General features: G+C 28.1%; 1 protein-coding gene across 1 annotated transcript; it reads right to left on the bottom strand.

Annotated features, from left to right (window-relative positions):
* Window positions 1–5,963: 5,963 nt before the first annotated feature.
* On the bottom strand, window positions 5,964–9,696 carry LOC139867766 (protein FAR-RED ELONGATED HYPOCOTYL 3-like). The gene is made up of 6 exons (XM_071856120.1): window positions 9,613–9,696; window positions 9,248–9,396; window positions 8,216–8,978; window positions 7,696–7,764; window positions 6,812–6,884; window positions 5,964–6,151 (listed from the first exon to the last, which is right to left on the bottom strand). Exons 1-6 carry the CDS (start codon window positions 9,694–9,696, stop codon window positions 5,964–5,966), a joined length of 1,326 nt encoding a protein of 441 aa, XP_071712221.1.
* Between the last annotated feature and the right edge of the window lie 4,094 nt (window positions 9,697–13,790).

Raw genomic sequence — 13,790 nt, 5'->3', positions numbered from 1 at the left:
ATTTATATGTTCTACATAAAATGAGTGTTCTACATCAATTTTATATGTAGAACATGCTGTTTTACATCAATTTTCAATAAAAATAATCCATTCAAGGACTAACTATGTCTGTCTGCCAAACTATATTAACTAACAAAGGATTGAAAATGCAAAAAACTTGAATATGCCTCCTAGGATCAGCAATGCAAAACTTTTGAACCTGTAGCATATTTACACTGTAAGTCCCTGCATTACAAAAAAGCATAAAAATCCCCATTTACAACTACAAACATGCAATACCATTTAAACAAATACCGAATCCTTAACACCTCAACCATAATTCCATCACAAAAACATATCAATCTCTATAAAAATATCAAAAACCTATCCTGCTGCTGTACTATCACACTTGAATCATAATACCATAACACAAAATACAATGAAATGCACTAAACCATACTTTGGTTGTGATGAAACCAGAGTAACCATAATAAAATGGGCTACAAGCTTTACAATACAACATATACACTTAATCATCAAGGAGCACTTAAAATCTTAATAATCATTTAGAAGCACCATAAATCCTGTAACATTGACCAAAAGTCCGACCTGGTCAACATTTATAGATTTAATGATCCTTTGACCAAACTACAATATGCATATCATCACATATCAAAAAACAAACTTAGTACACCATTCAAACAACCAACCTGGTCAACCATCACTCTAAACCCTAAAAATACCACATATGTTCCAAGCTTAAAACCCTACACTACTTATAATGATAACAAACCACCCTATATGTGACGACCCAGAAATTTCTGACCAAATTTAAACTTAATATTATGATCCCGACACGATAAGCAAAGTCTGTAATGTTGAATCTCAAATACTTTGAGTTGTTTTTATTTATGCAATTACCCTTTTACTGTCTCGACGATTCACGAACAACTATTTGTAAATAAGTATGTAAATACATGTATAAATATAAATATAAATATAAATATAAGTGTATATATAAAAATTTTGAATTAATAAAGTACATTTAATCAAATAGAATTAAAAAAATGTAAAATAATAAACAGAATAATTAGGTATTAACAAAATGAATAAGAATATATATGATACTTATTAATAATTATGATTATATGGTAATATAGATTAAATGTATAAATAATAAATATTCAACATATATTATCATATAATATATAGTATTAATAATTAAATGTAATTACAAGTTAAAAATATATTTGTTATAGTATTATTGATATTACTTTTATTATTACTAATATCAACATCAGTGTTATTAATCCTATTATGTAAACATTTAACTTGTTATACCTTCATTATTATTAGATATTATTAATACTCATTATTATATAAAATATATTATATAGTTATATTACATAATTGATAATATGTAATATTAATATATTAAGTATAGTTGTTACAATAATATTATTATTATTTTTAAATATTAACATAAATACTAGTGTTATTAATATCCTAGTTTTAGAAAATATAATATATTGATATAAAATTTGGATATATATATAAATATTATTAGCAATACTAATATAATTAGTATTATTATTATTATAATTATCATTAATAATATCATTATTATCAATTTCATTAAAATCTTTATTATTGTGACTTATGATTATTATTAGTATTATTATTAGTGTTATTTGTATTTAGATTATTAGTAGTATAATTATAATTATTAATTATTAATAACAAATATATAAGATCATACACACAATATAGGATTCCAAATCAGTTTCATATATATCTCAAACTGTGCTTAAATGATTCTTTAGCCTTTAAACTCGTACGAACCAATAATCAAACACAGTATTAATCCAAAAATCTTGTTACATGTCATTTTCTCTTTTTATTTTTGTTGTATTTTTCTTCTTAACTTGATTCTTTTGGTCTACCTATTCTTCCCTGTTGTAAATGGATCCCTCCATGATATTGATAAAATTCATTCACTTGTTATCACTCATCTGCGTGTACTACTTTTGTCAAGACTGCTGCTATACTTCCTTTTCCTTCGATTGATACTACTATGACAGCTTCCATGATCACCTTGAAATCACCATAACCACCAGTATCTTTATATTCTTCTCTTGCTTTATATTTTGTTCCAACAAGCAAACCACCACCTTTAACCATAATTACTTAATGATTTTGTTCTTGAATCAAATAACCACCATCATCGACTAACATGATGCAATTTCTGTTTCTAGATTGGTTTGACAGCCACACATCATTAAAAACTCCAAACTAATCCTTGTTATTATTTAGTCGATCTCTAAACCACTCTACAACAATTACATCCACCACTGCTACCGTTTTATTTTCTTCCTACTCGATTAAACCTACAACCACTACCACTTCACCATCTCAAACCTAACAACAAAGATCATTTATCTGTTGCTTTTATTTGTCTGTTTACTGTTCTGAGGACCCACACCATCAGAACAACTACAACTATCTTCCTAGTATCTGCTAACCCGCAATTGTTAATGTTATTGTGAAAAAAAGATGAATTGATGATGAATTGATGATGAATGGATGATAACGAGGATAAGAGGATGATACGTTAATGATTATGATACAATAAAGATTGATAATGTTTACCTGCTATTCGAAATGATTGATGCTCGAACGATGATGATAATGAATCGACGATCTACTAAACATTGGTGATTTTTGCTTGGTTGATTAATGAATTGATGTACCTTGAATCGCCATTCTTTTTTTCCTCCTGTGTGTTGCTATCCTCGATCTGTTTTAGCTGATCCCTTTCCCCTTTTATTAGGTATAAAGAAGATATTTTTTTTATATTATCTATATCTTATTATTGTTATGATATTTATTATAGATATAATTAAGTCTCATAATATATCAGAAAAACAGATATAGCCGGATGGTTAAGGGCATGGGTGTTAACCGAGAGGTCTCGGGTTCGAGCCTGGTTCATGGCTAAATTTTTTTTAGAAAAGCTCATTTAAGGGTAACACTCTTATTTTATTATTATTATTATTATCATTATTATTATTATTATTATTATTATTATTATTATTATTATTATTATTATTATTATTATTATTATTACAAGTATAGAAATTATAATTATAATTATTATTAATATTGTTATTACTAATATTACTATCATTAACAAGTATTATTATTTAGTATTATTTTTATTGCTATTATTATTATTATTATTATTATTATTATTATTATTATTATTATTATTATTATTATTATTATTATTATTATTATTGTTATTGTTATTACACTTATCATTATTGTTATTGTTAGAATTATCATGAAGTACTAGAATTATTATCATTATTAGTATTATTATTATTAGGTATTATGAATTATGAATTATTATTACTAATATAAGTATTAGTTACCACCTATTATTATTATTATCATAACCTTAGCTACAATTATGATTATTACTATTTTTATTGTTATTACTAATATTATTATCAATATAAGTATTATTATTAAGTAATATGATTATTAATATTATCGTTATTAATAAGATTTCTAATATTATTATTATAAGTATCAGTATTAACAATATCATTATTAGTATTATTATTAATAAAGTTAATATTATTATTATTCGTAAATCATTATTATTGACAAAACTATCTTTTTAAGCAGATAAATATTTTGTACATAAAATATACTTATTACATATACTATAATGATATTAAAATTTCACATAACTATATATCGAACCTATTAATATTATTCATAGAAATCCTTACAAATAACAAACTATCGATTTAAAAAAAAAAATAACATTTAAACAATTATGTACATAAATATGGATATATTAATATAACTATATAAATAATAACCATTTTTAAATATATACACAAATTAAATATACATAATATATAAATTAAAGATATAATAAATGAATTTGTATAGTTACGATTATATGTTTTAATATATATATACAAATGATATAGGTTCGTGAATCCAAGGTCAACCCTGCATTGTTTAGTGTCGTCATATGTATTTTTACTACAAAATACAGTATGGTGAGTTTCATTTGCTCCCTTTTTAAATGCTTTTGCAATATATATTTTTGGGACTGAGAATACATGCGCTGCGTTTATAAATGTTTGACAAAATAGACACAAGTACTTAAAACTACATTGTATGGTTGGATTACTATACCGAATATCGCCCCTTCAAGTCTGGTAACCTAAGAATTAGAGAAATGGCCCCTAATTGACGCGAATCCTAAAGATAGATCTATGGGCCTAACAAACCCCATTCTGGAATTTGGAATGCTTTAGTACTTCGATTTAAATGGTGATTGCGATTACCAGTATATGGCATACTTGCGAGTATGCGGGGGATATTCTATATGCATTATGTTAATGTCGGTTACCAGGTATTCATCATACGAATGGATTTTTATAGACTTGCGAGTGTAATGATATTTATGAAAAATGAAATCTTGTGGTCTATTAAAATGATGGAAATGAATGATTATGATAAACTAATGAACTCACCAACCTTTTGGTTGACACTTGAAAGCATGTTTATTCTCAGATATGAAAGAAATCTTCCGCTGTACATTTGCTCATTTTAGAGATATTACTTGGAGTCATTCATGACATATTTCAAAAGATGTTGCATTCGAGTCGTTGAGTTCATCAAGATTATTATTAAGTCAATTATAGTTGGATATATTATGAAATGGTATGCATGCTGTCAACTTTCGATGTAAATGAAAGTTTGCCTTTTAAAAACGAATGCGATGTTTGTAAATTGTATCATATAGAGGTCAAGCACCTCGCGATGTAACCAAATGTAATGTATTCGTCCAGATAGATTAGGACGGGTCATTAAACTATAATCATCATCACCCCATAAAAATCATCACCCTGCAACATATAATATTATCAGAAATACAAGTTTGACATGAGAAAGTCAAACTCCTCAATTTGTAACCATCTAAGTGCAGCAGCAGGAACCCTAAACCACCAATCATCATACCACAAACCAAGATGACCCCACCCAGTGATGAACTAACACTGACCTCTGATCCTAGACTCTGTAACCCTAAATACTGAAGGGTATGCATGATAATAGTACTTATAAGTTGTTTCAAAAATAATACAAACTAAAAGACACATAGAATTGACACAAACAAATGTAGCATAACATTCCATAATTTTATATTTGAACAATTTTTCAAATTCTAACAATTTTTTATATACGAACATTTTTTAAGATTCTACAACTTTTACAATAACTATCATGAAGGGATCTTGATCTGTAAAATTCTAACAATATTTTATATTCGAACAATTTTTTATATTCGAACAATTTTTCAAATTCTAACAATTTTTTACATACGAACATTTTTTTAGATCCTACAACTTCTACAATAAACTGTTCTTCTACATTAAAAGACTACCGTTCTAGAATGGCAAAGACTTTTTATGCATCAAAATTCGTTTTATGATGTACTTATTAGTATACTCTATTACTCTATTTTGGTTATGGTATATGTATCTATATGCTATTATATGAAATGATATTTTTTGTTGTACCTACTGTCATACTTAATTCAATTTAAAATAACTATTATGTACAAGAGTTGCATGATTACAAATGAATGCAGCATACAGAAAATATCATGTTCTACATTCGTTTTCTACAAATTTATATGTAGAACATGCTGTTCTCAATGTTCTACACAACCCATTCTTCAATTTAAAATAGTTGCAAAATCTACATTTATATGTTCTACATAAAAATGAGTGTTCTACATCAATTTTATATGTAGAACATGCTGTTTTACATCAATTTTCAATAAATAAAAAAAGTTTATGGTTTATATTTAGGGTTTTAAGGTTTAGATTTAAGGTGTTTGTGTTTAGAGTTAGGCTTAAGAATGATTTTTTTAACACGAACGATTTTTGTGGTGTTCAGCGGTATCCAACTATACAAGGACTAACTATGTCAGTCTGCCAAACTATATTAACTAACAAAGGATTGAAAATGCAGAAAACTTGAATATGCCTCCTAGGATCAGCAATGCAAAACTTTTGAACCTGTAGCATATTTACAATGTAAGTCCCTGCATTACAAAAAGCATAAAAATCCCCATTTGCAACTGCAAACATGAAATACCATTTAAACAAATACCAAATCCTTAACACCTTAACCATAATTCCATCACAAAAACATATCAATCTCCATAAAAATATCAAAAACCTATCCTGCTGCTGCACTATCACACTTGAATCATAATACCATAACACAAAATACAATGAAATGCACCAAACCATACTTTGATTGAGATGAAACCAGAGTAAGCATAATAAAATGGGCTACGAGCTTTACAATACAACATATACACTTAATCATCAAGGAGCACTTAAAATCTTAATAATCATTTAGAAGCACCATAAATCCTGTAACATTGACCAAAAGTCCAACCTTGTCAACATTTATAGATTTAATGATCCTTTAACCAAACTGCAATATGCATATCATCACATATCAAAAAACAAACTTAGTAGACCATTCAAACAACCAACCTGGTCAACATTAACTCTAAACCCTAAAAATACCACATCTGTTTCAAGCTTAAAGCCCTACACTACTTATAATGATAACAAACCACCCTATAATCATCATCACCCCATAAAAATCATCACCCTGCAAAATATAATATTATCAGAAATACAAGTTTGACCTGAGAAAGTCAAACTCCTCAATCTGTAACCGTCTAAGTGCAGCAGCAGGAACCCTAAACCACCAATCATCATACCACAAACCAAGATGACCCCACCCAGTGATGAACTAACACTGACCTTTGATCCTAGACTCTGTAACCCTAAATACTGAAGGGTATGCATGACAATAGTACTTATAAGTTGTTTCAAAAATAATACAAACTAAAAGACACATAGAATTGACACAAACAAACGTAGCATAACATTCCATAATTTTATATTCGAACAATTTTTTATATTCGAACAATTTTTCAAATTCTAACAATTTTTTATATACGAACATTTTTTAAGATTCTACAACTTCTACAATAACTATCATGAAGGGATCTTGATCTGTCAAATTCTAACAATATTTTATATTCGAACAATTTTTTATATTCGAACAATTTTTCAAATTCTAACAATTTTTTACATACGAACATTTTTTTAGATCCTACAACTTCTACAATAAACTGTTCTTCTACATTAAAAGAATTATAATTGAATTGGAACAATTTTTTAAATTCGAAAATTTTTTTATATTCGAACACTTTTTTATATACGAACAATTTATTAAATACGAACATTTATTAAATTTCTACATTATTTGTATACGAACATTTTTTTAACTTCTACAACTTCTACAATAAACTGTTCTTCTACATTATACATGTTAAAAGAATAATAACTGAATTCAAACAATTTTTCAAATTCTAACAATTTTTTATATTCGAACACTTGTTTATATTCGAACAATTTTTTAAAATGCTACAACTACTACAAAAATGTAGAATATACTTGTGGATCAAAATAAATGTAGAAACTAATAAATTTTTCGAGTTTAAGTTCTACAAATTTATAATCATTCAACATTATACAAATAATAACACTAACCTATATCTATTTTTATAGATTTGACCGACTTATGACGGATTATTACTGAATTTTCGATTATTGACCAGCGTTGACCAAACTTTTCATGGATTTGACCTAACTTTTGACCATTGACCTGTTTATTAAAGAGAGACAGGAATTATACAAAAAAGAACACTATCCTACGTCTATTTTGAAAACATTTGACTAACTTATGACGGATTATTATTGAATTTTAAATTATTGACCGGCATTGACGGAACTTTTGATGGATTTAACCTTACTTTTGATCATTGACTTGTTTACTAAAGAGACAGGAATGGGTCACAACAGACATCATTTACAAAACAAAATCAATACATAATGCAAAAAAAATTAGAACATTCAAAACAAAAATAAGTATATTATTTCTTTTTTACAATTTCTGTTCTGTACAAATTTATAATGAAAAAATTAGTTTTTTCAACATTTATCAATCGAAAAAAAATAAAAATAAAATATGCTGTATATTACATTTATTCATCTATGTGCATTCATCTCTTGCTCCATTCTCTCCCGGTCTTCAATTTTTTTTTCCAAAATCTTACTTTACAACCTCTACTGTTATGCCCAATTTCGTTACAGTAACTGCAAGTTCTGTGATTGACGGCTTGTTGTTTGATAGCTTCTTCTCGAACATTTGTAATTCTTTTGCCACAACCTTTACTTCTCAAATTATTAGGGCAATAAACTGACACTTTATCAGGTTTTGGTATACCAACCAAACCCTCAATAAATTCGTCTTTACTCAATGTATGATCATTTCCCATTTCCTCTACAGCTTTATCTTTCAACCCTCTAATTGTATCTTTAAGTGAACACAATTTTTCAGGATCATCCTTATATAGCCCTATCGCATGATCAACCATTTGATAAATCTCCTTCATTTGAATACCGAACTCTTCGGAAGATCCAACTTGATTAGAATCAAAATATGTGTTTGGATCTTTTAAATTAATAGCATCAATACACCATCTTTTCATAACATACTTGTTTGGGATTACTTTAACATTTGTCATCCTTATCACATATAAAATATGTCGACAAAAGTAACCTATTCTTTCAAATAATCTAAAATCACATGATACTTCTTTTGATTTTTCTGAATACTTTACCACACTAACTGCTGGAATGTATTCATCAAAAGCCCGAGGATTACCAGCTTTATCAAGATTATTTGTTAACCCATTATTTGTAACACTTCTATCCATTAAAGTATACTCTGTAAAACCATTTTTATGATCAACTTGATAATTTATACAATATCTTGATGCAGCTTTGATTTGACCATGTACTTCACCAAAAAAAATTCTAGTATACAATTGCACAGCATGTTGTTCAATCTCATAATCAGTAACAACTTTAGGGATAGTGAATCGTGATCGTTTTTAGACTGCACTTGTCGTTGAATCTGCATAGCAGTTTCGAAAAAACTGATAAACTCAACTAAGGTTGAACTATTGCTCATCAATTGTTGAAACATGTGGTTTTCACTCTCAGAACGGGAAGAAGTGCGCATTAACCCTGACATATCTCAATATCTAAAATAGGATGGTATCCATTTTCTCCTAAGATTAAACATTTCATTTAACCAGTTGTTATCTTCTAATTTATAACGAGCCACAATTGAGAACCATCTTTTATCAAACTCATTAGGGTCTAACTTGTCAGTCCAGACAATTTGAGAAATAGAATCTTTAAAACCCACATTTGAAACAGTAGGACCAATCTGATGTATACAAAAAAAAGACTAAAAGTTCTCTTGCATCCAAAATTAATAAAGATGGTAAAAAATTAATAATTATATATCAGATGCATTAACTTGTATCTGATAAAAATATTCTATGAATTCACACTTCAAAATATGCATTAACTAAAATTTGTAAATCATGAATTTAATGTGATATGTTTATATGCATTAATTAGAAAAATAAAATAATGTTACCTTGTTTGTAATTTTCTCAGTTACATGCCACATACAAAGTCTGTGTCTTGCTTTCTTGAAAACAGCTTCAATAGCAACTATCATGGAGGGATCTTGATCGGTCAAATGAAAAGTTGTTTAAACTGTTTTTCTTATTTTCAACCCAAAATGTTGTGTCTTACATTGTAATTTTCTTTTGAAGCTTGATCAGTCCAAAATGCTCCAGCTAACTCCCACTTATCATTATTGAACACAGTAAAATATTCAAATGAAAAGTTGTTTAAACTGTTTTTCTTATTTTCTAACAGTTGAACAAACATTTCACCATCTCCCTCTCCTATATACTTAATAACATCTCTTTTTCAATTCTTACAATCGACGTTCGAACATCCAACATCTTCATCACCACCTTTCACTTTCCCCAAAATTCGATAACCTCTACAAGGACCAATCCCATCTTGATTCAACTTGAATAAAAATGATTTTTGAGAATTATTTAATCGTCTTTGAGATTTTAAATGTTTTATGTGATGAGGATGAACCAATATATGGTTATGAGCTTTCACAAACTTTTGAATGACAAATTTATTGTATTTATTCAACACAATACCAATAGAAGCAAGGACATCCTGTCCTCTGTGATGGCCTATTTCTTTTCTTCTTCTTTTTGTTATTTTCTACTCGAATAGGCAGCGTCTGTTTAACTCTATAACCAACATTATCATCAACAGACGTTAATGTATTAACTTCCCCAGAACAATCCACATTCATATCAAATATATCATCAGTAGCTGAAACATCCTCAGGTTTATGCAAAATCTCTTGATTAGATCCTTGCTTGCTACATAGAAAATACTTATATCTGACTAGACTATTACCCAAATCATCAAACCCTCTCTTTGATGAAGACTTCCTTACCTCAAAACCACCATTAACTGCATACTCCTTGTAGAAATTATATGCTAAATCTATTGAATCAAAAACCATTCCGATAGCTGGTAAAAGAGATTTGTCAACATTAGGTGTCCACGATTTTATACCAGAAGACGATATTTCCTCAGAACCAACACAGAAACTTTTGGGTACATAAACACCTGTGAAAAAAGTATTAAAAAAAACATAAATAAACATCATAGATGTAGAACACAGATTTTATACCTCTAAAAAGTACAAAACACACGTGTAGAACACAGATTTTATACCACAAAATTGTAAAGCATAACAATGACTTAGAACATATACATGTAAATCTATATGCCTAAATGACTTAGAAGATACACATGTACATCAGAGATGTAGAACACAGATTTAATACCTCTAAAAAGTACAAAACAAACATGTAGAACACAGATTTTATACCACAAATTGTAAAGCATAACAATGACTTAGAACAGATACATGTAAATCTATATGCCTAAATGACTTAGAACAGACACATGTACATCAGAGATGTAGAACACATATGTAGAAGACGAAAAAATGAATTTAGAACAAACACATGTACATCAGAGATGTAGAACACAGATACATTAAATGTAGAAAACACTAAATGCATCATGTAGAACACTAATGTACAAAAAAAAAAAACAGTAAATAAAGATGCATATATAACTAGGATGCATAGATGCATCATCTTGCATCTAGTTATGAAAAAAGATATTGCTTCTAACAGTAGAAATTTCTCAAATAAATCAAGAATGATTTTTAATTAAAACATGTAAACGTACATTCTCCGTCAGTATCATGATGTTCGAAGATCTCGATATGATCAAATTCATCACTGACGTCAAAAAAATGATATTGTTCATCATCATCGCCGTCGTTAGCAACAGAATCATCATTGACATGAAACTGATCATTACGATGAATCAAGTCATCAACTTGAACATTTTTATCACCGATCGACATTGTTTTCCTATCAATTTTTTTTAAAAAAAATTGAGATCAGAGAACTTGAATCATGTAATCAAATGACCTAAATACGATAAAGAATGTAAAAACGAAAATCAATTTGAACGATAGAACCCTAATATTGAATCGTAAAGAATGAATTCGTAGAATTGGGGGAAAAAATAGAACCCTAATTTTGTATTTAACGATTTAAACATCAAAGTATATATAGGTTAGACACGTGTAAAATGACGAAATTACCCTTTACTAGTTAAATTAGGGAAAAACCAAAATTGTTCGAATCAAACAATTTTTGTTCGTCCGTGAGGTTTTATTGTTCGGCCGCGTGAGTTCTCAGAGTTCTCAAATACAAAAAGTTCTCATTTGATCCCTCTACTATATATATATATATATATATATATATATATATATATATATATATATATATATATATATATATATATATATATATATATATATATATATATATATATATATATATATATATATATATATATATATATATATATATATATAGGGGCAGGATCAATGGGAAAGTAACCAATCGGGGGGAAGCGGGGGGAAGCAATTTTTTTTTTTTCGTTTTTTTTGGAATTTTTTTTCCGGCATCAAGATCACACGAAAATATGAACATTTAGAAGAGACACTTCGTGATGAATGTTATTATTTAGGCGGGCAAACGATCGACAAAAATAACATTCAAGATAATATTGTTCGTGAAGAATATGAACGTTTTTTTTCATGTTTTGTGAAGTAAAATTTAGCCCGATTTAGAGTTTAGGGTTTAGGGTTTAGGGTTTTGGGTTTGGTGTTTTGGGTTTATTCCATAAACCCAAAACACCAAACCCTAAACCCTAAACTCTAAACCGTTCGTGTTAAAAACTCAATCTAAATCCTAAATCTAAACCCTAAATCTAAACCCTAAACCCTAAATTTCTAAACCCTAATATCTAAACCCTATAAACCTTAATATATAAACCCTAATATCTAAACCCCAATAGCTAAAATCTCAACATACGCTCGAAAAACACGATAATTGTTATATATTACTTCTTCGAGCGTTTTTCCTCCAAAATAAAAACATTTATCACAAAGTGTCTCTACTAAATGTTCATATTTTCATCTCATCTATAATGTTCGTGAACAAAGTTTTTTCAAAAAACGAAAGAAAAAAAAAGTTTTTGCTTCCTCCCGCTTCTCCCCGATTGATTACTTCCCTCTTAATCCTACCACTATATATATATATATATATATATATATATATATATATATATATATATATATATATATATTCTTTATGAAATGCTTGTCGCAAGTTGCAACGACGAATAAGTAAACTATGTAGTGTCCTGGCTCTCATATCATTTTACTATTAGAATATTAAAATATTACCGTTTAACATTAAAATCATAAATCATAAAATGAAATAAAAACAAAAACATCATCATTACACCACTATATAGGAACAAAACAAATACAAATACAATACAAATACAAATACAAATACAAATAAAATAATACAGCATTGCAAATAAAATAATACAGCATTGCGGATGTAAGCTAAGTTTAGTAATGTTAGGACTTCCAAGAGGATCTGAATTGTGGTGTCATTGTTTAATTGTTAATTATTGAGGTTAGTTTTGTTTGTAATGATTTTGTTTAATGAATATTTTAATTGGTCATTGGTTATGGTTGTATTTTAGGTGTTGTTTGTTTTCTGCAGACCTTATTATGTCTTATGTCTGCACGGAGGCAGACGTTTTTACTGCAGACAGTTTGTTTTTCTGAAGACATAAGATAAAATAATGTCTTATTATGTCTGCAGCCTCGCAGACTTAGAAATGTGCTTCTAAGTGCTGCAGACAGAATTAAGTTATGTTGCAGACATAAAAACAAACAGTCTTCATTATTCAGCATAAAGACCTTCAGACCACATCTTCTTAACAGACATGGTCCGCAGATCTTCAGACAAAAACATCTTAAAAAACAAACAGCACCTTAGTGTCTAGATAAATTGTGTCATATAACATACTGTAGAAAGTAGTCAATTAGACGGTTGGTTCGTATTTAAGTATGATACTTAAGATCTTTTACTCTTTTAAATTAATTTCATGCTTTTCAAAAAATAATACTGTAAAAAAATAGGGTCTAGTGCATCGTTTATTTTTTTAAACGATGAAAGATGTATATATTATGAAAAAACTACCAAGAAGCTAGAAAGATTACATAAAAAATTAAATAAAGAACTTTTTCGTTCCGAAGAATCAAACACTAGATCATTAGCTTCC

Source organism: Rutidosis leptorrhynchoides, chromosome 9, assembly GCF_046630445.1.
Source record: "Rutidosis leptorrhynchoides isolate AG116_Rl617_1_P2 chromosome 9, CSIRO_AGI_Rlap_v1, whole genome shotgun sequence".
In the NCBI taxonomy this organism is placed as follows: domain Eukaryota; kingdom Viridiplantae; phylum Streptophyta; class Magnoliopsida; order Asterales; family Asteraceae; genus Rutidosis; species Rutidosis leptorrhynchoides.
This window is presented reverse-complemented; position numbering and strand designations above follow the sequence as displayed.